Genomic DNA, 27,221 nt, shown 5'->3' with positions numbered 1-27,221 from the left:
TTCTACTCTGTTATTAGTATTGTTGCTATAGTCTTTATTTTTTTTAAAAAGCTGTTTTCTCTTCTCTAGGTTTTCCTGTTGCTGTTGCCAACAATGTCCCAGCAAGAAGTCCAGTCTGAATCTGCCAACTGAGTCGTGTGTAAAACAGTCCTTGGACCATTAACCTCACATTGAACATTCCTTTCTACTCAGGGTTTATGCTTCTTGGTGACCCCCTAATACCTCTTGGGTTCACATTGCAGGGCTAAATTAATATTGACCCTCCTACTGTGGCCAATAAAGCATTTCTCATTAAACAAAACAAATGTTTTAATTCAGTTTCGGTGTGCTTCATTGAGGGAGATATCCAATATCAACGATTCCCCTTCTGGCTTAAGCAGAGAGCCAACACAGCCAATAAATTTGGGATTTGGGCGGTGTCTGGGAGTGAATGACTTTGTCATACCTGCTCCTTTCTGCCATACACTGCGCATACTGTCTGAACACTGGGTCTTTCATGCCCATTCCCTCATGCTTCTTGAATACTCCTTAGAAATCTCCTTTTTTGCACTCACTGCCCTGATTTGACCTTCCCCTGATGTCAACATAAATCTGTCTTTCTTTCCCCAATTCCTGTACTATCAGGGATTCTGCCACAATCTCAATCAAACTTGTGATCACTGTGTAGACTACAATACATGATTATTAAACCTCATCTAATTATCCCAAGTTGCTTGAAACAAAATGTGTGACGTACCTATTATTTGTTTCCATTTCCAGACTGGTAATTTATACTTAATCTGTCAAAATTGAAAAAAACAAAACTATCAATATAAAATTATATTCCACTTGCAGTTACGAACATATGAAATTGATGGGCAGGAAAAGGCCAGCAGGTCCATCAAGCCTGCCCCACACACCATGATGGCTGGAGCATCATGACTAAACACTCTTCGGCCCCGCCTCCCCCCGCCCAGTCATGTAATCTCCTGGGAGAGGCAAAAAAAGAGAAAACCAAGGCCAATAAGGGAAAAAATACTGGAAAATTCCTCTCTGACCCTCTCAGGTAATCAAAACCAATCCAGGAGATCATGTGTTATCTATAAAGACACTTGCCTTCTATATGATGCAATCTCTGCCCCAGTCAAGAACCTGTCCAGCTCCCTCTTCAAGCCATTATTAAATTAAATTGAATTACTTTAATTGATACGGTCTTAGTTTGGGCAACCCCTCACTCAGTACAGAACTGCTGAAACACCCCAATCCAAACCCCCCACTGATCTTTTATTAATATATCATTACTTAAAAAAAATTGTTGGAGAAAAAAAACAGGCTTACAACATAAAGCGCCGCTATAATTCGGATTTACAGTCTGGATGAAAAAATTCTAGACTAATTTCAGTGATCTGAGCCAGAATTTGTTGAATTATAACTGAAATGCCAACGAGCATGTGGCCTGTGGGTCTTCTTCCTTTCTACTCTGGGTATCATTTTCATTCCAACACTTTTAAAAAGTGGTTTCGTTCCTACCTGATTGCACAGATCGACGTCCGATTGAACAGAGCAACAGCAAAAAAATGACTCAGGCAACAAGTGAACACGGTCACCTGGTGAATGAATCATAAACATAATTAGCTGCTAAGCTGACAGGTAAATCAGGGGCTGGGCTGACATATAACTAGGAGCTTTGCTTAACCTTACAATGATTGCACGGATGCATCAATAGCTGAGTATTTAAGAGGCCAAGAATAAAACTGTGTACTGGACTGGGTAACAGAAGGATCACAGGTACAGTTGCACTGAAAGAAAACTTCAGCCTGATCCACGGGTATTAACTGGCTCCCAGTTTGAGACGAATGTTTGAATACCAGTATACCAGGTATATATATTTAAATCTATTGGGCTAAACTTAATGGGAGCGAAATTTGTCGAGGGCAGTAGTGCAAAAATGGGCAATAGCGAATCAGCAGCCTGTTTTACACCCCATTGGAAAAGGAAATTGGGCGTGATGTAAAACGGGCTGCTGATTCACTACTGCCCAAGACTTGGAACGTGCTCTGGTGCTAACACATTGCTTATTGCGTCTGTTTGTGCCCAAGCAACAAATTCCTACTGCATTTACTCACATGCTGGGATGGGCAGCACCAGCACTTGGATATTGCCACTTAACTGAAGTCATTTTCTGGTGCACTCACTCAACAGTTCTGCCATACTTGGTTGCAAACGCTGGCATGAAATGGTTGTCCTCAATACCGGCAAATCCTGGGCCATTCTTTGCAAGTTTGTGTTGCTGTACATATTTCTTTACAATTTTTTTTTATATGGTAAAACCTCCCTCTCTCTGGACTTTGGAATAAGTATAATCTCCTGACCCCTTAAAAGAAAAGCAAAAAGTATAAGGCTCATTACAGCCAGGGTGCACAAATTCTGTCAATCAAACAACTGACAGTTTGACTTCCCTGACAGTGCAACAATAATATTATGATGCAGTGACGAGATGATAAAGACCTGGGAATATGACTTCTTCAGTGGAAAATTTGACATTGAGCACAAGGCTTACTGAGTAAATGGCAACAGAGCCATTAAGACCAGGAAAAGGCCTCAGGTTCAGTCCCTGGTCCGTGCTGAATTAACTGAACTCACCTGGGCTGGTGGTGGGAACGCTACAGATGGCCTCAGTGCCCCTGGGCTAGGGTTCCTGTTCCTGCTGGATGTCAGGGGAGGAAAGGATTGTGCTCGACTGAGATAACCTCCCCCCTGCCCCCAACATGGTTGAATAGCCTACAATATTCTACTTGCTGGTTTAGATGTTAACTGAAACAGTAGAAAAGAAGTACGTGAAAAATGGGCACAGTCTTTCATTTCTACAGTGCAATTGTATCACAGCAAGAGTCAGCGCCATCAGCAGAGGAGAGGAAAGAACACACGATAACATCTAGTAAAATAAGGACTGAGTTACACGGAAGATCAGGTGTACAACAGTTAAATGGATTGGATGCTGGCCTGTGTAGCCCCATAGCAGTGTGATGCCAACTGCAAATATAATATGCCATTTGAAACACTGCCCTTGTAGTCATGTCCAACGTCTACACAAATATGCCAACCAGTTTTGAGATATTATCGCATTAATGATAACATGTTATGTAGATTATGTTGTTTGAAAGCCTATCAGTGCACCACATAAAATCAACAAGTTCTCTTTGAACTTCTACAGTACAGCTGGAACCAGTTTTACTCAGTGTGAATTAGAGCTGGCCTTTGAATATATTGCTTTGATTAGCAGCGGATGAGCATAAATCTAAAGGCTACAGTGCCCCTATCTGCCAATTTCTGTGAATGCACGTTCAATCTTCTGACAGTTTTAAGATACAGGAGATTATTTTCCTGCTAATTTTCTGTTGTTTCCCTCTCTTGCTCTCCTGACTCTTTGCTGAAGCACAGTTCCATGGGTGTCAGGCACCCTCCAGCACCTCACTAAAGTGGCCTTACTTGATGTCAGTGCTTCAGAAGTGAATGTTAGTTGACCAGGGAGGCACCACAGTTTAATCCAAACATATCCTCAGCCGGCAGGAGGAGAGTGGTTTGGGGGGGGGGGGGGGGGGGGGGCAGGATTTGCGGGTGCGAAACCCGGAAGGGAAGTAAACAGGTAGTGCCAATCAATGCCTCTTCCAGATTTCACACCCAGCAGAGAGGAGCTACACATCTGGGGGGTGGGGGGGGTGGATGAGTGGGTGAGTGGGGGGGGGGGAGAGAGAGAGACCTCATCGGCCTCTGGGAGAGAGATTGGGGGTGGGGGGAGGAGGAGGAGAGGGGGACAAAGATCGGAGGTGGGGGCGGGGGAGCAGGTGACATCAGTTTTATGGTATGTTTATTTATTTTTTACAATGGGAAATGTAATTTTCTTTAATTTATTTAGGCTAGTGAATCGGAAGCCGTGGGAAAGCCACCCAGGTACGGTTAAAATCTTTTTAAGTGTCCAATATACAGAAATAAACTACCTTAAGTACCGCAATGAGGTATATTTGCCCCTTTAATTATCGGCCCGCCGGATTTAATTGCCGGCGGGACTTCCGGCTTCGTGATCCGTGCGCGCACCCAGATGCGTCCGGGTCGTAGGCGTTTATCAGCGGGTCGGAGCCGGGATTCCCTCCCGCTCCATAAAAATGCGATTTTGTCCCCCCCTCCCGCCCTGAACCCATCCGGGCTTGGCAGTTAAAATCCTGCCCCTGATGTCCACTAACACGTAATTCTAGTAGGGGAGGGGTTCACAGGACAGCAATCAGGAACACTGGCCGATTTTCATCTCCCTACAGCCACCCCTGCCTGAGAACTGAAAGTTGCACCTGGGACTTGCCTGGTCTGTATGACTTAGCTACTCACTGCTTTAACCAGATGAGCCACTGGGTGGGAGGGACGGGGGGGCCTTGAGTTTTAACAGAAATTCAGGAGATTCTAATTAATGTGATAAATGATGATCAGATTTCCAGGGGTTCAATTGCATATGAATTTGATATATACTCTGCTTAGATTTGTACAGCTCAGAAACGTACTCTTTTACTCGATGACCGTCAAAGTGTACACAAATTTGATCGCTTGACTGCTAATGTCCACATGCATTCTGATAACACCCAGCTGTACATCTCCAGCACCCCCTCGAGTCCTCGTCCAGTTCTGTGTTGTCGGACTGCTCATCTGATATCAAGTCGTGGATTTCTCTAACTGATCATTGTGAAAACCAAAGCCATCTTATCCGGCTGCTGCTGAAAACCTTTGCCCCCAACTTCCCAATTGCTCGCTCAGACCACACCAGATGGTGCACAGCTCTAGTGTCCCGTTTGACCCTGAACGAAGCTTCAAGCTCTTTATCCTATCCATTACCAAGACCGCTTACTTAGCACCAGCACTGCAGCGGTTCCAGGGGAAGGTCCCCCGCCACCTTCTCAGGGGGACGAGGGATGGGCAATAAAACCACAGCCTTGCCCATATCCAAAGCACAAATAAAAAAACCTCTGCATCGCTGCCCACCTCTGCCTTTACCTCATGCCTTCATTACCTGCAGCTTCACTTCCCCATGCTCTCTTACCAGCCTCCCAAGATCCAGTCTTCAATTCATCCGAAACTCTACTGTCCACCTCCTTTTCCACACTAACTCCCACTGCCCCATAATCCCATTCTCATTGATCTTGGTTGGCTTCCTGTTCCCCATGATACTGAACTCCAAATCCTCATCCCCGTTTACAAATCCCATCATGGTCTCATCCCACCCTAAACACCCCCCACCCCCCAACACCTTCCCCTCGCAACCTTCTTCGGCCCTAAATTCCAGCCTGCGCAGTACAGTTGCTGAAAAAATCAATTACAGTGATAAAAATTCAGAAAGCATTTTGAGTGATTTGAGGGAACCTAGTGGCCATATTGTGTAATCACAAGGTGATATATTCTCATTATAAAATAGCAGCTATTGTGTGTGACACCTTTTAACATTGAAAATATCCATCAGAACATCACCTATGTAAATAATGGGTACTACAAGTTCTTATAATGAATTCTCGATAAAACGCATACCCCACATACTGAAATCACTTTGTGATAGATAAACAGTCACGGTGAACCTGCAGATTGAAGAAATAACATTTAAAGCCTCTATTGTATAATGTACCACTCTTCCCAAAATATTCAATGTCTTGTTTTACTGTTTATATTTCAAATAAATTGTGTATACTGTTCATTACACCAGCTCCTTGGATTGCTAGCAAGAGACACTCACTGAACACTCCCTGCACCTCCTACCTGATTTTGTGTCATAAAACATGGACTGGATCCATCACAAAACAACAGATGGATCGCTCAAAACATGGAATGGATCCATCACAAAACAACAGATGGATCGCTCAAAACATGGAATGGATCCATCACTAGATTCATACACACAGATGCAATATGATAAGATGTCCCACAAATTGAATTCCGGGAACACAGAAAGGTTTAGGGAACTGATACAGGATGCCAACAGGGAAGTCACTTTGACATTGCATTACATACAGTCTACAGCACAGAAACAGGCCATTCGGCCCAACTGGTGTAAGCCAGCTTTAATGCTCCGCACGAGTCTCCTTCCTGCCCTTTTCATCTAACCCTATCAGTTAGCATTACCCAGAATTTTCAGTAGCTAATTACACCAAATCTACTTAGCAGAACTAAATAAGTAATTACAGACCACAAGACAGCAGAGGAAACATGAATTCATGGAAAGAAAGGGGTTATCCTGTTCATCTCAAATTCCTCTCTTTGGGATTTTAGCAGTTGTGTTAATCTGTTTAATTAAATAGTACGTTAGTATCCACACGGTAGCTTCAGGGCCTAAGAGTTAAGGAGAACAATTAAGAAATGTCATTGTCCTTGAGTTCAGAAGTGAAAAACTACAAAACCATGATCTTGCTTTGCTTACCTTAGTAGATTTTCCAGTTGGGCTTTTTGGACTTGTGGGGCTCTGGGGTTCCAGCTCTGTGTTTTGAACAATGTCTGCTACATGGTCATAGGTGTACACCACTTCAGAATCCTGCGTGACTTGTTCTGTTAGCATCCATTCACTGCTTCTGGAAGATCTGCAGATTAATATATATTCGAGCTGAATACCATTTAATATTTCCTACCGAGATGTTACCATGAAGATTGAAAAGACATGCAGGCTGTTGCAGCAATAACACGAGGCTGAACACCTAAATTCATTGTATGTGAAGAGAATTGAGGCATTTTTGAGAGATTAGGCACTGTAGAAATTCAAGGTTATTTCTTTTACCTGTAACAAACAAGAAGCACTGAAACACAGATATGAACTTATTTTAATAATTAAACTGTTTTTGTTAAAGTTCATACTTTCTTTTAGGTTATCATTTCTCCTACCTGAGGCAAGGGGCAGACATGGGTGATGTTACGGAGGTGGAAGCAGGAGGTCTTGGTGATGGAGAGGATGTGGGGTCGAAAGCTTAACTCAGAGGCAAGTTGGATGCCGAGGTTGCGAACAGTCTGGTTCAGCCTGAGGCGGTGGCTGGAATCGGTGGCGAGGGAATGAAGTTTGTGGCGGGGGCCGCAGACCAATGGCTTCGGTCTTCCTGATGTTTAAGTGGAGGAAATTGCAGCTCATCCAGGACCGGATGTTAGACAAGCAGCGTGAGAAATCAGAGGCCGTGGAGGGGTCGAGAGAGGTGGTGATGAGGTAGAGTAGGGTGTCGTTAGTTTACATGTGGAAGCTAACGTCATGTCTTTGGATGATGTCGCTGAGGGAGAGCACGTAGATGAGAAATAGGAGGGGGCCAAGGATAGATCCTCGAGGGACTCCAGAGGTAATGGTGTGGGGGCAGGAAGAGAAGCCATTTCAGGAGATTCTCTGGCTGCGACTGGATAGTTAAGAGTGGAACCAGGCGAGGGCAGACCCACTCAGCTGGACAACGGAGAGGCGTAGGAGGAGGATGGCATGGACTGCACTGAAATCCATAGCAGAGCTTGAACCTATGACTTTCTGACTCAGATGAGAGTTACCAACTGAGCCAAGTTGGCACATGTTGACACATAGGGCACTAAATTGGGCCATGTTTCGGTGCTACACAGCCCTCCAACATCCAAGATGGCGTCTTGAATGCGCACACATATTTCCAGCATGATGTGCGTCAGACGCCATCTTGGTATAGGAATTAACGCATGCGCAAATATGGAACGCCGGATGCATGTAAATTAAGGAGAAAATGGATACAATCAGCGTACAACGCTGATTTAAAGTGATAGACACCATTTTGGCACTTAAGGCTCAACTCAACGCACAGTCTTAACCCTCACCATCTGAACGTGTCTTAGAATACCTGGAGGACTCCCACCAGCACTATTTAAAGGGACTATGCAGGAATTACAGGTTAGTGGCTGGATTATTGCTTCTGGCTGGTGAGACATTTGTAACTGTTTTTGGAGGTGTCCTATAGTTGAATACTAGGATGCGGGGACATAACCTAACATTTAGAGCCAGGACATGCAGGAGTGAAGTTAGGAAATGCTTCTACACGCAAAGGGTGGGAGATGTTTGGAATGCTCTTCTGCAGACGGCAATTGATGCTAGCTCAGTTGTGAATGTTAAATCTGAGATTGATAGATTTCTGTGAACCAAGGGTATTAAGGGATATGGAGCTAAGACGGGTATATGGAGTTAGGTCACAGGTCCACCATGATCTCATTGAATGGTGGAACAGACTCAACGGGCCAAATGCCACGTCCACTTGCTGCCTCTTGATTTGCGCCACCTTCTCCTGCAAGAAAGCGGGACGTGTGTCTGGGTGATGTGCCTGTCATGGTTGAATAGCTGCCAGTGTGTGTGGCCTGTGAGTTGTGGGTGGGCGGCTTGCAACAGTGGTAATGTGTAAGGGTGAGAGGAAGCATCTGATTGGAAGGGTTGAGTATTGATGGAAAGAGTCTGTTGGTATGTGGGTGATGGGGGTGTAGTGCATGGAGCAGTGGATGCGGCTAGTGATGCAGTTGGTAGGAGACATCACTTGACAGCTGACCTCACTCACCTTGATCACTCATGTCAAAGCACTGAATTTCTTCCTGCACTGCATCCATGTTCATGATGCTGTGTACCTGGCATTGACTTCGTTCCCCACTTCCTTTTGGGTATATGCCTCTTGCCTACACCCCCCCTACCCCGCCATGTGGATATAGGTGCATCAGCGTAGAATCTTGGTGCATGCACTCTCGCAGGCCTGGTACAAACTCAGATCGGCAGATTGGTGAGGCCTGGCGTGCAGATTGGCGGATGTGGGATTTAGTAGTGCGCAACCTTTACTCAATGTTTCAACATAACTCATCAGTTTGTAAACATAGGGACGGGAGCTGCATCTGTGTTTTGCATGTGCGATGTCTGATCTCTGTTCAGACTCCGCGCAGACAGTAGACTGTTATTTTCAACAAATAACAAGTACCAGCTATCTTTAAGAGATTTTTAAGAGACAGCCCGCCTTTAAGAGATTGGAGCTCCCCTAGTGGTGGAAAGTGCGAATTGCATGGAATCCTCGTATCAACGCTTATTCGGAACGCTGCTTGAAGGTAAGTCCTAAGGCATCACGAAAGTCTCGTCCCGCCTGCGCAGGGGCCATTGGGCGCAGAGTAATAGCGGATCGCACTACTTCCACCCAAAAATAGGCCCTATCCAATTTTTTCCCCCTTCCCTTGCACTGGGCCGCAGTCCCTGTAAACTATCTGGTTTCTTTTAAATTTCCTTTCTATCTGCTTAACTGGGCTCAAGTGAACCATAAGTAAAGAAAAGTTTAACAAAATAAAAATAAAATATAATTTTGCTTCAATGAAATTAGATGTGCTCACTCCTGAGAATGATGAGAGTGAGGTACCAGCAAGTCAGGACCCATCACGAGAGTGGCAGGCAAAAATTGGGGGGGGAAACATTTTCATGAATTATCCTTTTAACCAAAGAGCCACTCCATCTCATGGATAATGTAGCATTAGGATCTGATCTCTCATTGATTTCCCTTGTGATACCCCTGTCTGCTTGACTCAATCGCTGCAGGAGTTCCTTAGGGCAGTGTCCTAGGCCAAACCATCTTCAGCTGCTTCATCAATGACCTTCCCTCCATAATAAGGTCAGAAATGGGGATGTTCGCTGATGATTGCACAGTGTTCAGTTCCATTTGCAACCCCTCAGATAATGAAGCAGTCCGTGCCCACATGCAGCAAGACCTGGACAACATCCAGGCTTGGGCTCATAAGTGCCAAGTAACATTTGCACCAGACAAGTGCCAGGCAATGACCATCTCCAACAAGAGAGAGTCTAACCACCTCTCCTTGACATTCAATAGCATTACCATCGCCGAAACCCCTACCATCAACACCTTGGGGGTCACCATTGACCAGAAACTTAACTGGACCAGCCACATAAATACCGTGGCTACAAGAGCAGGTCAGAGGCTGGGCATTCTGCAGCAAGTGACTCACCTCCTGGCTCCCCAAAGCCTTTCCACCATCTACAAGGCACAAGTCAGGAGTGTGATGGAATACTCTCCACTTGCCTGGATAAGTGTAGCTCCAACAACACTCAAGAAGCTCGACATCATCCAGGACAAAGCAGCTCACTTGATTGGCACCCCATCCACCACCTTAAACATTCGCTCCCTTCACCACTGGCGCACCATGGCTGCAGTGTGTACCATCCACAAGATGCACTGCAGCAACTCGCCAAGGCTTCTTCCAAAGGCACCTCCCAAACCCGTGTCCTCTACCACCTAGAAGGACAAGGGCAGCAGGCACATGGGAACAACACCACCTGCACGTTCCCCTCCAAGACACACACCATCTCGACTTGGAAATATATCGCTGTTCCTTCATCGTCGCTGGGTCAAAATCCTGGAACTCCCTTCCGAACAGCACTGTGGGAGAACCTTCACCACATGGACTGCAGCGGTTCAAGAAGGCGGCTCACCACCACCTTCTCAAGGGCAATTAGGGATGGGCAATAAATGCTGGCCTCGCCAGCGACCCCCACATCCCATGAATGAATTTTTAAAAATTGGTAGCCCTGTCACCTCTAAGTCAGAAGATTGTGGGTTGAAACCCCACTCCAGAACTTGAACACTTAACCTGGGCTGATGTTTCAGTGCATGACTGAAGAAGTGCTTCATCATCGAAAGATGCCTTTCTTTGAATGAAACATCTGCCAATTCTAGTGGATCAGGTGGATTTTAAAGATTCCAGGGCGCTGTTTTTGAGGGCGAGCAGGGAATTCTCCTGGTGCTCCAGACAACTTTCCTCCCTCAACCTTCACCACCAAAATCAGACTGGCTCAAAGTGTACACCGGTGATAAGCATCCTTCCCCACCGCCAGAAAGTATTAGAAAATTACAGACATGTTGCCCACGATTTTCCATTCACTGATTTCAGTGTCATAAAGTCACAAAAGTGAAGCTGAAGCAGTTTTTTGTCCATCCCACCAAAAGCCCAAGATTAGGTTACAGCTTTCAAGTTACTTCCTGCTATCCATTGTGACTCGTGACATACGTGGCTTAGTTTTACATGGGTTTTTATTTCCCTTTTATGGTCCGTTCTTGTGTTGTCGGTGTCTATTGGAACTGAAGCAGACTATTAATTTATTCAGTGTCACTTGTGTACACGAGAGAGTTAACAATTCTGCTGCTTTATTCCGAAATACAAACACCAGGTGACTGCCAGGAAATTCTATTTAATATTCAGTAACCTGTGGGAACGGCCAGGTTCACAGAACAGAACACCAGCATAAAGATGAGATAAATTCAGATGTAGTGGTTAGGTAGCTACTTTTTCAACCTTGTGTGTAGTCAATAAATAACTTTTTTTCCCCAAAAATGTATCATTTTGCAAGATTAATAGAATGAATGAGGATACAATTACAACAACAACTTGCATTTATATAGCGCCTTTAACGTAGTAAAACAAAAGGGGCTTCACAGGAGCGTTATCAAACAAAATTTGACACCGAGCCACTTAAGGATATATTAGGGCAGGTGACCAAAAGCTTCGTCAAAGAGGTAGGTTTTAAGGAACGTCTTAAAGGAGGAGAGGTAGAGAGGCGGAGAGGTTTAGGGAGGGAATTCCAGAACTTTGGGCCTAGGCAGCTGAAGGCACGGCCGCCAATGGGGGAGCGATGAAAATCGGCGATGTGCAGGAGGCCTGAATTGCAGGAGTGCAGAAATCTCGGAGGGTTGTAGGGCTGAAGGAGGTTACAGAGATAGGGAGGGGCGAGGCCACGGAGGGATTTGAAAGCAAGATGAGAATTTCAAAATTGTGGCGTTGCTGGACTGGGAGCCAATGTGGGTCAGCAAGTATACGGGTGATTGGGACTCGGTGCGAGTTAGGATACAGGAAGCAGTATAATTATAAAAACCCGTGGAACAATGATTTATATCCTATGAGTGGGCTGACCTGCCAGCGGACAGTCAAAGCCGTGAGATAATTATGATCAATATGTTGTATGTAAATCATATCCCACAGATCTTCAAAATCTATTTATGAGTAATATGAATTATTCAAAGAATGTGTGGCAGTAAATGATTTCAACATTCCTTATCGTGGTTCTATTATATGTACAAAGATTGCAAAGGTAAGTAGGAAGCATAGGGAAGCCATTCAGTCTAGCCAGCTCATTCTCCCATAAAAACCTACAATTCCGCCCCCCAGCCCCCAACACTGCCTCCAATACCCTACCTGGAAAACCATTCCAGGTATTAATCACTCTTGATGTGAAGACGTGCTTCCTGCCTGCAGTCCTGAACTTAACTTTTACCAGTTTCTGCTGTCCCATGGACTGTTATATATAATATACCTTTTGAGACGTTTTACTACATTTAGTAAGAGTTGGAAAATAGCTGTACAAATTAAACAGTGCACATATGGACCTTGTTTATCACTGTTTGATTCGCAGCTTAACAGTTTGTGGAGAACCCAGCCAATAAAAGTATGATTCCAGCACCTTGCACTTCACATTACAGAGATCCATAGATGACGTGAGGCAAGTGCAGGGCTCAGACACCGTGAGGGGTCATTTTCACCCCCAAGAAGGGGTGGGTTGGGGGCGGGTGGGAGGTTAAAATAACAGCTTTTTGGCATCCCGGCTCCAACTCGCCGACTTCTGGGTTTAACCCAGGTAGGTTTTTATGCACAACAGACACCAGGAAGTCCCGCCCCCACTTAAAGCTAGCGGGCCGATACTTAAAGGGGCAATGTACCTCAATGAGATACTTGAGGTACTTAATTCTTTGTGTATTGGAAAACTTAAGTGAATTTAACCTTACCTGTTCGGGTTTCCCATCGCTTCTGATTCACGTCAGGTGAAAGCAGATAGGAAGGGCCGGATCCAAGGTGAGTGCCTTTATTACACTGTTTGTGAGCCCAGAGGAGCAGGAGTGCTTCATCCAAGCCCAACAAGCTCACCTGGCCGACAGAATCCCCGCGGTTGGCCGCCTCCCAACCATGGTGGACCCCACCCCCCACAATGGTGAACTCTCTCCACTCCAGATGGTGGCTCCCCACCTACCTCTGACTCTTCACCCGACCTCCAGCGATCTCCAAGTTCCGGCATCGCACCCCCCGATCTCCACCTCTCGGCCCGCGATCTTCTCACCGGCCCCTCAATATTCTCCCAGGCCCCCCAATCTTCTCCCCGTTCATCCGATATCCTCCTTGGCCCCCCCCGATATCCTCCTTCGTCCATCCCGATCTCCTCCCCCACTTAACCGATCTCCTCCCCGGCCCTCCCCCAATCTCCTCCTAGGCCCCCCGATCTCCACCCTCGTCCATCCTATCTCATCCCTCGCCCCCCCCCCCAATCTCCTCCTCGGCACCCCCCACCACCGATCTCCTCCCCCCCACCCCCCCCAGATCTCTGCCCCGGCGCCCCCCAGATCTCCTCTCCCATCCATCCGATCTCCTTCCCAGCACCCCACTCTCCTCCCTGGCCCCCCCAATCTCCTCCCCCGTCCATCCAATAAAGTCCCTCGGTCCCCCAACTTCCACCCCAGCCCCCCAATCCCCTCCCAGGCCCCTCGATCTCTTCCCGGCCCCCCAATCTCCTCCCCCACCCATCCGATGTCCTCCCCAGCCCACGATCCCTCCCTCCGATACCCGGCTGCGGCCTGCTATCACAGGCCTTCCTGCCCGACAGCCAGCCAACCTGTCAATTGGGTTTCGCACCTGAAAATGTCACATCCCCCCCCTCCCCCTCCCTTCCCAGCTCGAGGACAGAATTCTGTCCCATTCCTCAGAAGTTTGTTCAATTTGTAGATAGTAAAAATTTTGAAAATCAGATGCCCAAAGTCTATACAGCATTTAATTTTTACATTCAATCAATGGCTCAGATGCGCAACTTTACAATACAAACCAAAATGTCCTAGCTTGAATTACTAGTCTATGCTGAGTTAGCAGATCTCCACTGGAATTGCAGTAGGGACGATACAATTGGTTTCTTCGTGCTTCGGGGCAAAGAAGGGGAAGATCAGCCAGAGCCCCGCTCCCAAGTGATACCCAGCGACTCCTGATGCAAAATGCATGTATGTGGTGGGGACACTATTGGGCTCTCCTTGGTGAAATAGCCAGCCAATACTTTCTGTCTAAGCTCACACGTGAAGAATGGCCAGTGGGCTGACCATTGCCCGTGGAACTGCAGCCCTGCACCAGTCAATGCCTTCAGTAGACAAGGAGGGGTGCTAGGGGGAAAAAACGATTGGTAAATGTTTCCACCCTCGTGAATGACTGGTGTTGCACTGAGCCATACAGATAAGAAAACTGCAGATTCGATTCCTAGACTGTTTCAAGTTGGCTGGTCTGAAGGGCCATTACGGCTCGGTAGGGGAAAAACAATTAAGGTTCTTATTATCGATTGCTACCTGGTGATGGTTTCTGGAACGTGCGCACGTATGGGTATTGGGTGAGGACAGGATTGGGCTCAGCGGTGAGCCTCCTCCCCCTGTCCCCACAACCCAACAGGAATCGGTGAAAGAAGGAAAGAAAACTGGGCAGTGGGTGTGGTGGGGGGGGAAGAGAAAAAAATCATTTTGATATACCCGTATGAGGAGAGCGAGGGGAGAGGTTGGGCAAAGCATCTCACACAGACAGCATGGAATGCTTTGCCACAGGGAGTGGTTGAGGCAGAGACCATTGTATCTTTTAAGGGAAAAGTGGAGAAATATTTGAAGCAGAGGAAAATACAGGGCTCTGGGGAGAGCGTGGGGCAGTGGGATTAATTTTGGATTGCTCTAGCAAAGAGCCGGCACAGACATGATGGGCCTAATGCCCTCCTATACTACAGTTCTAAGGAATGAAAAAGCTCCATGAAATTTGCTTAGATTGTGTGTTATCTCAAGGGGCTGAAGGATGCAACCATTGGTATAAAAAGAGGATATTCATCAGGGCTCATTGGCTTTGTTCCTCGTGCTCAGTCAACCGCAACCATTGGATAAATATCACATCCAGTGATCTCCAATGTGTTTGCTGTTTATACTGAGGATTTGCAATTTTATTAAGAAATATCACAGCTGTTGATTTCCAAGAAATAATAAGACTAGTACATATTATATTCATTTAAACTAGGCCCTCCAGCTTCACTTTATTGCAATTTGATCCTTTGAATCATGCTGCCTTATCTATTATTTATAAAATATTGTTTGGCACACAGCACAGCGCCCTCTGGTGCACCGACAAACCAAATAAAGGAAAGAGTTTTAATTAAATATTTCTGGATGGAAACACAAAAGCAGCTTAACCTGGAGATGTTTTACCCTATATCCAGTCACTCACGAAGAGATGCCGCTGTGGTCACTCATAAGGAAGTACTCTCCTTAGATCTTTAGTGCAGAAAATCTCATTGAAGAGTTTTCCTCAGATCTATCAGATGGAACTGCGTGTAATAAAGATTTGTGAAGCAACCAATATATAAACAACATTTAATTACTCCTTCATTCATGTGTTACAAGATACTATTTATATTGCATTTAGTTAGCCAACTCAGCTTGAAGATTCAGTTTTTATATTGAAATATGCTTTAGACTTTTGCCACTTGATCCTTAGAATCAAACCCGGAATGATGAATGTTAGACGAGAATCCCTCAAATGAACTGTTGTGAAATATCCCGATCTAATAAAAAAGGCGTACGGTTTTGTGCTTGTGTCCAGAATTTAACGTCTATCCTATAAAATTCACTCCCATGTATAAACTCTTATCTTGGGCTTTTTTTGGGTAGATTATTCAATTGTAGGAGACATCATCACAATAAAGCCCAACTCTATTCTCACCTAACATTTACACACAAACGCATTCCAACACAGGTCACTAAATGGCAATCAGGAACAAAAAAAAAACTCCGTAGCCAAGGAACTAGATTGTTGTAACCTTAATGACACCCAAGATGAGATTAGCTAACTCAGGGCAGATCAGGAGTCAAACCTGGGACATTCTGGTCTATATGGGTCACCTATCTGTTGCTTTTACCAACTGAGTTATATGGGGAATTCCGAAAGGCTTGGTTTAAAGGAACATTCTTAATTACGTCATGATTGTTAATTATGAATTGTTTGTTCCAAAATTTGTGAACTGTAAATGCCAAAGCAATTTAATGTAGGTGCAGTAACCGTACTAAAACTCAATCAATTCTCAAGAGGTAGGAAAAGAAAAGCAACTTGAACATTACAGTGCAGCAAACAAAAAGGAAACAGGAAAAATAATAGAAAAAAAACCTACTGAAAATTTCAAGGAAAATAAGAGAAGTGGCTGAAATTCCTTGTGGCTTCGGTCAGAGTCCAACATTATGGCAGCAAACTTCGCGAAGACCCAGATACACCAGGGGTTGGCAACTGGGCCTAATCTCCAGAATGACCTTGTTTGGGCAGAGCCTCCACCTGCCTCTACAAGGACATCAACACAAGAGGAAGGCAGAGACTCCCTATGGGATTTCCTGCACCCCAGCTTCAAAGGGACCCGGCGGGAGTTTGGAGGCTGGTGTACCAAGGAAGAAGTGGCAGACAGGTCTTTTGATGAGCAGAAGTGGGCCTCATCGTAGTCCAGGATAGGGAAGCAACCTGGATCCCAAAAATTGTAAGGGGACTTTTTTTTAATACTTTTTGTAACTGTGGCCCCCTTTCAAGGGAGGCCGCTTGGGGGACCAATTTCTGTGTTTCCAGGAGAGGCCGACCCCCCCCTCTCCCCAGAAGGGCAGGACTCTGGATTTCCCAGCAGCTTGGGGCAGACAGGCATTCAAGATGTACCCAGAGTGGCAATGACATCCACTGGCCGCATGCAGATGAGGTGCCTTCAATCTGACCTTGGCAGGATCAGTGCTGGAGGGCACTGGTGACTGCGATTCCGGTGTAAAAGCCAATATTGCAGTCTGTGGAACGTTGTCCCCAGCATGTTTATTTCAAAATTAACTAAAATACAATGAACTGCAGAACAATTGGTTAATTAACAAAAAATAAAACGGCAAAACAAAATTTGGATAGAAACTGTGGAGATATAGGAATGTTTTGCATTCCATCAAATTCTCTCTTCCAGTTTTTTTTTTGTTTTTCCTGCCTCCTCCTGACTGAGTCAACTCCTCGCTGATCCAACTTCACAGTGAATCTCTACCGGGTACCCTCCCAATAGTAGCATTAATCTTCTCTGAGATAACACCACCTCCCTCCCCTTAGCTGTCTCCATCATTTTGCGGTCACACTGCCTCCCTCACTAGTGTGGTCTCCAGATGCGTCATAAATGAGCTCAAGGTAAAGCAGGTAAGCAATCATGGAAATGGATGCAAAGTGTGGGACCTACTGGCTTAGGGCTTAGTGCAATGATCACCTTGCTTGAGAATTGCACAGATAAGTCAGAAGTTCAACTTTCTTTATCATTTCCACTTCAATCTCAAAACAAGTCCAATACAGTCGTAGTCATGGAAACACAACCAACAAAAATGAGACTGGTTTACTGTTGTGCTGCACTTTTTCTGCAAACTTTTACACTATAAAAAAGATAACACGCACAGGCTTGACTGCAGGTCAACTGCATCATACCTTTGTACATTATGACAGTTCAGTGGAATATTTTAACCCATTAAAGTCCCACAAAGCAATTTACAATTCCCAGCCCAGAGCTTTAGAATACAAATTAACACTAAGGTATCAGCTTGACTCAATTGATAGCACATTCACATCTGAGGTGCAAAGATGTAGATTAATGCCCAACTTGAACACATTGGGGCAGAAATCGCTTGCGAAATAACAGAGAGCTCAACAACGCTCTCCGTTGTCAGTGGCAAAACGGAGGAGTAAGTTCCCGCGTTTGCATATGCGCAGTGAAATGCGGAAATCTGGAACTTGCTCCTACTGGTTCACTGGCGATGTGACATCTTCGAGTTAAAGGGACATTGCACACTGCAATCAGAGAAATCATTGAAAAAGTGCAAACTTGCTTATCTACCCAGCTGGAAAGTAACTAATTTCACCAAACAGGTATGCTTAAAAATCCAGGTCTAAACTAAGTCTTAATGAGTGCCAAACTACTAAAAATTAACTTTTAAAAATGTGGAGTATCTGGTCATTTAAAAAAAATTAAAATTAAAAAATTAGAACTTTTTTTTAAACTTTTCCCTTCTCTCTTTTAACTAATTCAATTGTTTCTTACCCTTTTACTGCTGTCTATAACAGTTTTTATATTGATTTAAAATGTTGTACCTTTGACTTCCTGGTTTAACATTCCCAGCCTGCAGAGACTGTGAATGCAGCTGGTCAAAAATACTGGGGGCTAAATTGGGACATGTAGCACCCGTTGTTTCGGTGCTTGGTATAATAGTTTGCACAGGCGCAGATAACGAACGCTGGAATCATGTAAAGTAGGGAGAAAATGGCTTCAATTTAAAGTGATAGACACCATTTTGGGACTTAACGCTCAACTCAACGCACAGTCTTAACCCCGACCATCTGAACGTGTCTTAGAGTGCCTGGAGGACCCACAACCAGCGCAATTTATAGGGACCGGTTACAGGTTAGTAACTGGATTATTGCTTCTGGCTGGTGAGACATTTGTAACTGTTTTTGGAGGTCTCCTAGACTGCAATACTAGGACTCGGGGACATAGCCTAACATTTAGAGCCAGGACATGCAAGAGTGAAGTTAGGAAATGCTTCAACACGCAAAGGACGGGAGACGTTTGGAATGCTCTTCTGCAGACGGCAGTTGATGCTAGCTCACTTGTGAATGTTAAATCTGAGATTGGTAGATTTCTGTGAACCAACGATTAAGGGATATGTAGGCTAAGACGGGTATATGGAGTTAGGTCACAGGTCCACCATGATCTCATTGAATGGTGGAACAGACTCGAGGGGCTAAATGCCACTGCCACTTGCTGCCTCTTGATGTGCACAGTCTTCTCCTGCAAGAAAGCGGGACGTGTGTCTGGGTGATGTGCCTGTCATGGTTGAATAGCTGCCAGTGTGCGTGGCCTGTGAGTTGTGGGTGGGTGGCTTGAAACAGTGGTAATGTGTAAGGGTGAGAGGAAGCATCTGAGTAGAAGAGTTGAGTACTGATGGAAAGAGTTTATTGGTATGTGGGGAATGGGGGGGTGTAGTTCGTGGAGCAGTTGGTATGAGATGCCACTTGCCAGTTGACCTCACTCACCTTGACCACTCATGTCAAAGCATTGAACTTCTTCCTGCATTGCACCCATGTTCATGATGCTGTGCGCCTGGCATTGACTTTGTCCCCTGCTGCCTCCCACTGCCTTTTGAGTATGTGTTCTGGAGGGCCTCTTCCACCCCCCCCCCCCCCGCCCCCGCGGATATAGGATGTCCCTCCTTCTGTCCTCCTCTTGCATCCAAGGTCTCGAGTGCATCAGCGGAGAATCTTGGTGCTCGCACTCTCGCAGGCCTGGTACCAACTCAGATCTGCAGATTGGTGAGGTCTGGTGTGCAGATTGGAGGATGTGGCATTTAGTAGTGTGCAACCTTTATTCAATGTTTTAACATAACTCATCAGTGTGTAAACATAGGGATGGGATCTGCATCTGTGTTTTCCGTGTACGATGTCTGATCTCCGTTAAGAGATTTCCAAGAAACATCCTCCCTTTAAGAGATTGCGCTCCCTCTGGTGGTGGGAAGTGCAAATTGCATTGATTCCACGTGCAAGACCTGGAAAGGAAGGCTGATTGCAGGTAAGTGCTCCGGTGGGTCCAATCCTGCATCCTGCCTGCGCAGGGTCCGTCAGGCACGGGGTGGTAGCGCATCGCGTTACCACCGCCCAAAATGGATCCTTATCAAAATTTTCCCCCTCTGAGTTTGGTCGAGGGGAGAGTGTGATCCTCCCGTTCCTCCCAGGGATCCAGCTTCGCTCGAACTGACGCTGGGCTCTTTTCCGCTTCCTATTGAGGAAGTGCCCGAAATAGGTTTGTGGGTTAGTGTAAATTTATGGAGAGGCGAGCAGTAATGGTTTGCTGCTCCGAGCAATTTCTACCCCAAAATCCAAATTGACATTTCAGTGCAATACTGTGGGAGTGCTGTATTGTCAGAGGTTCTGTCTTTTGGATGAATGTTAAACCTGTCTGTTCAGGTGGATGTAAATCTCCCATGACATTGGTGGAGAAAAAGCAAGGCTTTCCCCTGGGGTCCTGACCAACATTCCTTCCTCAATCAATACCACTAAAACAAACAGATTGATTGATCATTCATCTCATTTACTGTTTTGGGGATCTTGCTATGTGTTAATTGGCTGCCAAGTTCACCTGAATAACAACAGTGCCTACATTTCAGTCGTAATTCATCAGATGTGAAGTGTTTCGGGGTGTGAGAAGGCACCACACGAACGCAAGCTCTTACTTTCTAATTACATTTTCAGATTAAATAATGCTACATTTGTTGTCCACGGCTATGCAATAATGAGTCTGACAGGGGACGGTCGGCATGGGAGCTTCTGAAGAAATATGTTTCCCGTATTAGCGCCACCTGTCCAGCCTGAAGCAACTAAAGGCCAGGATAACCTGATGATCTAGTTGTTAAAATAATCAGCATAACTAACAAAGATCATAAGATGGGGCTGATCAAAACGGTTCTTTGGCTGTTACATTTTTGGGTTCTTCTGAGCTTTGGGATTTGGCTATTGTTGACTTTCTAATTTTAAAACTACTCTCATAGAAGAGCCTTTTCTCCCTTTGTCCTTGAGAGTTTTCACTTGTCCTAAAATCAAGGTAAGGTTTTGTAGGGTGCCTGGGATAACACTTTACCTAAATTCAAGCTTTAAATGCCAAACAACTTTATTAAAAACGCCACTGAGCAAGAGGACAAAAGAATCATAACATACATATTGACAGTAGTTGATAAACTTACTAGTTCCTCCTGAGCCTGAACAATGCTTAGGTGGAGGGTAAACACACTCGACTGCTTGGGCCAAGAAGCCTGTTTCTGTGTTGTAATTTCTAGGTCATTCTATGCAGTTCCTCATATAGTAGAAAATAATATAGTTTGCAACTCCAGTGGTAAAATTATGACTATAATTACATGTTTTCAATAGTTTTCTCAATCCTTGACTCACCAATAATAAAAATTGTCTATCTTATCTTATTCTCTTAAGAGGTTCCAACCAGTCAACCTTTCTTTTAAGACTCCACATCAAACTCAATGGTTTGAAAATGACAGGCTGATAAATCCCTCTGAAACAGTAGCCAGAGCTACGTGAATTTGAATGCCTGCCTGTTCATTTCAGGAAGCTGCCATTCAGACACACATCTGAAGGAATTTTTCAACATGCTTGTGTTTAAATCAAGTCGCTTGGCTCCTCCCTGAGCAAACTGCTCAGAGTTCAACTGAATATCATCACAACAGTGTACTGAGTTTAACTGGAACATGATTTCTGTTGGTGCAGCTGTGTTTAACCCTTCATGTGTCCTGACAGCATTAAAGAGGCCAACACCAAGTTAAATATTAAATAAAATACTTCATTTTTGTCACTGGTCCATTTGACCTCATCTCTCTAGAATACTAATACGACCATCTTCCCAAAACAGTGCCCTAGCCCTAGCTAATCAATCCACGCTTCATAGCTTATCCTTTTAACACTGGGGATCAGCCTCACTGCTCTCTTCTGCATCCCTGTAGGTCCTAGATGGTCTCTTAGGTTGCAACAACCAGAATTTCAGCAGCCAACAGTAATACTTAATAATCCAAGTGTATCCTGACCAGAACACTGTGCAGCTTCAACACTACCTGATCACTTGAACTCAACTAATTTGGCAATACAATCCAGCATCCTGATCACTATGTTTTTTCCCGCATCACAATGTTTGGAAAGGACGAGACAATTAAAACCTTCAGGTCTCTTTCAGCTTCCCTCCTGACACATAAAAAAAATAACAAACCTCTAGGCTGGAGTGAGACTTCATTCTGGGCCTCCAAGGTTGAGCGTAATGTCTGGACCGTAAATCACAACATTGACAGGGTCTTCTACGACATTAATTACCAACCTTAAATGGCTGCAGCAGGAATATTTCATAATAACATCATAAATCCAGCAATTTCATGAATATCATTAAGTTCAATGGAGAGCCTCACGGCGAGAAGGGACTTTTATCGGCTTTGGTGAGGCTAACAACGGAGCGGTGCAAATGGTCCAGCAATTTTCAGAGGATCGAAACTCATGGCATATCTCTTTTACTCCGCAAATTGCTGGATTTTTTACGAATTAATAACGGCGAGCAACGTTAATGCGGTAATCTAATGGCACGCCTCCCCAGAAATTTCTGGTACATTGTGTTCAAGTCTCTGGGGTGGAGCTTGAACCCACAACCTCTTGACTCAGAAGCAAATGTGCCACCACTAAGTCAAGGCTGACACCTGCTTCCTATTTACTTCCAGTATGCAGTACCTTGTATTTGTACTGATCTTCATTTGCGTTCTTGTCTTGCTGCCTCTGTTTATCAGAAAGTACTATTTTGATCAGCTCAGATGCTATACAAGATCTTAACTCTCTTCTAAGTCCACAGTCCGCCTTAGCTTGGTGCCAACTGTGGATTTAGCTATCTTTGCAGTAAGACTGCAATTTCAGTCCTTTTTATATAATCAGGAACAGGGTAATAACAGCACACTCAATACCTCCACCTATTGCAACCTAGTTCCCATTATACTTTGCTTCTGTCCCGTTAGTCAGTTGCTAATCCAAGTGCGAGTCTTCCCCTTAAATCCCAATGATCTGGGTTTGTAAAGGAGTCTCTCATGGTATTTTGTCAAAGGCCTTTGGAAATGTAGATACATTACTTTATATGGCTATCCACCCCCCCCCCCCATCAATTTAAGATGTCACCTTCTCCAAAAAGTGTATGAGGTTGTCAAGCAGAAGTTACTCCTTCTAAAGTTATATTTATTGTTACTTATTAGGTACACTTTTTGTTTGTTTTTGATTATTAATTCCAGTTAGTGAGCTTGGGTTGTTGGCCATTTTGTCAGTTATGTCTCGGTTGTCTTTCTTGACAATAAGAACTACATTTGTTGGTTTCCGATCTGTCAGAACCTCTTCAGTCCCACTGACTTCCTCAAAATGACCATCAGTGCTTTCACAAATCTCCTCCTTTGTCTCTCTAAGTACCCTGGGGTATAGTTTGTCTGTCCCAGTGGATTTATTGGTCTTCAATCCTATGACCCTATTCAGAACCTCTACTTTGTTAATGTATAATGTGCGTTTGATATCAGACGATATATTGTTAGCATCCTCCCTGGTTAAAAGAAAACAAGAAGTAATCAATTAACATGTTTACTGTCTCTTGTTTAACCTCATGTCCTTATGGGTTCCTTTGGGTCTTAACTTGCTCCTGACTACATTCTTCTTGTTATAGTATTGGAAGTTTTTGCATCTGTCACTCTCTAATTCATTCTTGGCACCCAATCACTTTTTTGACCTACTTTTTGGGTATAACCTTGAACTCAGTCCAATTGTCATCCCCTCACTTCTCGCTAAAACCTTTGTAAATCCTTTTTTTGTCTTAATCTACCTTTTAGATTCCTGTTGATTCATTTGAAGGTGTTTTTAGTTAGTTTGTCTTTACTGCACTTAGGTATCTATTTGTCCTGCATGCCCTGAATAATGTGTTTGAAGAGTGCCCATTTATCCTCTATAGGTTTATCTTTCAGGAGTGCCCCCAGTCCATATTACTAAATTGAGTTCTCATATCCCTGAAGTTTGCCTATCTGAAGTTGTATACCAGATTTGCCTATTTCGCTACACTGTTTCGAAATCAAACTGAATGTTATCGTGTTATGGTCACCATTACCTTCTAGTCGAACTACCATTTTCTAAATACTATCTGTGTTATTCACAAGAACCAAGTCTAGGTCAGAACCACCTCTTGTGAGCTCCCTTACACCGTAATGGTACTTTTCCAACATTGTGCTTCCAGCAGGGAGTCTTGATTGCCAGAAGCACATACTTGAAATTTGATTGGGGGCTGCACATGATCTTCCAACCAAAATGTTCGCAAAATGTGTGCGCCCATATTTCTGATACTCCGCCAGGATAGTGAGACATCAGAAATCTACCTGTACTGAGTCCAGGAGGAGGTATGCGCATTATTGATGAGTACATAAGGACATAAGAAATAGGAGCAGGAGTAGGCCATACAGCGTGGTCCTGCTCCGCCATTCAATAAGAACATGGCTGATCTTCAATCACAACTCCACTTTCCCGCCGGATCCCCATATCCCTGGATTCCTATAGAGTCCAAAAATCTATCGATCTCAGCCTTGAATATACTCAAGGACTCAGCATCCACAGCCCTCTGGGGTAGAGAATTCCAAAGATTCACAAACTTCTGAGTGAAGAAATTCCTCCTCATCTCAGTCTTAAATGGCCGACCCCTTATCCTGCAACCATGCCCCCTGGTTCTAGACTCGCCAGCCACGGAAAATATCCTCTCAGCATCATATATATTTCAATGAGATCACCTCTCATTCTTCTAAATTCCAGAGAGTATAGGCCCATTCTACTCAACCTCTCCTCATAGGACAACCCTCTCATCCAAGGAATTAATCTAGTGAACCTTCGTTGCAACCATTCTAAGGCAAGTATATCCTTCCTTAGATAAGGAGACCAAAACTGTACGCAGTACTCCAGGTGAGGTCTCACCAAAGCCCTGATTTCCTTACTCTTGTACTCCAACCTCCTTGCAATAAAGGCCAACCTGCCATTTGCTTTCCTAATTACCTGCTATACCTGCATGCTAACTTTTTATGTTTCTTGTACTAGGACACCCAAGTCTCTCTGGACACCAACCTTTAATAGTTTCTCACCATTTAAAAAATATTCTAGGACTAGGAATATAGGAACTGGAGTAGGCCATTCAGCCCCTCGAGCCTGCTCCGCCATTTGACAACATCATGGCTGATCTGTGATCTAACTCCATATACCTGCCTTTGGCCCATATCCCTTAATACCTTTGGTTGCCAAAAAGCTATCTATCTCACATTTAAATTTAGCAATTGAGCTAGTATCAATTCCCATTTGCGGAAGAGAGTTCCAAATTTCTACCACCCTTTGTGTGTAGAAATGTTTACTAATCTCATTCCTGAAAGGTCTGGCTCTAATTTTTAGACTGTGCCCCCACTCCTTGAATCCCCAACCAGCGGAAATAGTTTCTCTCTATCCACCCTATCCGTTCCCCTTAATATCTTATAAACTTCGATCAGATCACCCCTTAACCTTCGAAACTCCAGAGAATACAACCTCAATTTGTGTAATCTCTCCTCGTAACTTAACCCTTGAAGTCCGGGTATCATTCTAGTAAACCTACACTGCACTCCCTTCAAGGCCAATATGTCCTTCCGAAGGTGCGGTGCCCAGAACTGCTCACAGTACTCCAGGTGCGGTCTAACCAGGGTTTTGTATAGCTGCAGCATAACTTCTGCCCCTTGTACTCCAGTCCTCTAGATATAAAGGCCAGCATTCCATTAGCCTTATTGATTATTTTCTGCACCTGTTCATGACTCTTCAATGATCTATGTACCTGAACCCCTAAGTCCCTTTGGACATTCACTGTTTTTAACTTTTTACCATTTAGAAAGTACCCTGTTCTATCCTTTTTTGATCCAAAGTAGATGACCTCACATTTGCCTACACTGAATTCCATTTGCCACAGTTTTGCCCATTCATGTAATCTATCAATATCGCTTTGTAATTTTATGTTTTCATCTACACTGCTTACAATGCCACCAGTCTTTGTGTCATCAGCAAATTTAGATATGAGACTTTCTATGCCTTCATCTAAGTCGTTAATAAATATTGTGAATAATTGAGGCCCCAGGACAGATCCCTGCGGGACTCCACTAGTCACATCCTGCCAATATGAGTACCTACCCATTATCCCTACTCTCTGTCGCCTTTCGCTCAGCCAACTTCCTAACCAAGTCCGTACTTTTCCCTCGATTCCATGGGCTTCTATCTTAGCTAATAGTCTCTTATGTGGAACCTTATCAAATGCCTTCTGGAAGTCCATATAAATAACATCCATTGACATTCCCCTGTCCACTACTTTAGTCACCTCTTCAAAAAATTCAATCAGGTTTGTCAGGCACGACCTACCTTTCACAAATCCATGCTGGCTCTCTCTGATTAACTGAAAATTCTCGAGGTGTTCAGTCACCCTATCCTTAATTATAGACTCCAGCACTTTTCCCACAACAGATGTTAGGCTAACTGATCTATAATTCCCTGGCTTCCCTCTCTCTCCTTTCTTAAAAAGCGGAGTGACATGTGCAATTTTCCAATCTGGAGGGACAGTTTCTGAATCTAGAGAACTTTGAAAGATTATAGTTAGGGCATCTGCAATGTGCTCACCTACTTTCTTTAAAATCCTGGGATGGAAACCATCTGGTCCTGGGGATTTGTCACTCTTTGGAGCTATTATTTTCTTCATTACTGTTGTTTTACTTATGTTAATTTTATTGAGTCCCTGTCCCCGATTCAATATTCTGTTTTTCTATTCTTCCTACCAAAGTGAATAATCTCACATTTTTCCACAATATACTCCATCTGCCACCTTCTTGCCCACTCACTTAACCTGTCTATATCCATTTGCGGACGTGTCCTCCTCACAGCTTACTTTCCTACCTAGCTTTGTATCGTCAACAAACTTGGATACATTACACTCGGTCCCTTCATCTAAGTCATTAATATAGATTGTAAATAGCTGAGGCCCAAGCACTGATCCTTGTGGCACCCCACTAGTTATGGCCTGCCAACCTGAAAATGACCCGTTTATCCCTACTCTCTGTTTTCGATCCATTCTAATATGTTACCCCCAACCCAATGAGCTCTTATCTTGCATAACAATCTTTTATGTGGCACCTTATCAAATGCCTTTTGAAAATCCACATATACTACATCCAATGGTTTCCCTTTATCTACCCTGCTAGTTACATCCTCATAAAGCTCTAATAGATTTGTCAAACACGATTTCCCTTTCATAAAACCATGTTGACTCTGCCTAATCGTATTATGATGTTCTAAGTGCCCTGTTACCACTTCCTTAATAATGGATTCCAGCATTTTCCCAATGACTGAAGTCAGGCTAACTGGCCTGTAGTTCCCTGTTTTCTCTCTCCCTGCTTTCTTGAATAGCGGGGTTACATTTGCTACCTTCCAATCCGCTGGGACCGTTCTAGAATCTAGGGAATTTTGGAAGATTACAACCAATGCATCCACTATCTCTGCAG

The 27,221-nt window shown here is 44.4% G+C and overlaps 1 protein-coding gene across 1 annotated transcript in view; it reads right to left on the bottom strand.

Moving 5' to 3' along the window:
* Positions 1 to 27,221, bottom strand: part of LOC137321995 (beta/gamma crystallin domain-containing protein 1-like) — a 213,302-nt gene that overhangs the window by 149,425 nt on the left and 36,656 nt on the right. Inside the window, exon 2 of the mRNA XM_067984965.1 lies at positions 6,428 to 6,584. Within this exon, the coding sequence (XP_067841066.1) occupies positions 6,428 to 6,584 (157 nt within the window). The remainder of the gene's footprint in view (positions 1 to 6,427; positions 6,585 to 27,221) is intronic.

Source organism: Heptranchias perlo, chromosome 5 (genome assembly GCF_035084215.1).
Source record: "Heptranchias perlo isolate sHepPer1 chromosome 5, sHepPer1.hap1, whole genome shotgun sequence".
Classification (NCBI taxonomy): domain Eukaryota; kingdom Metazoa; phylum Chordata; class Chondrichthyes; order Hexanchiformes; family Hexanchidae; genus Heptranchias; species Heptranchias perlo.
This window is presented reverse-complemented; position numbering and strand designations above follow the sequence as displayed.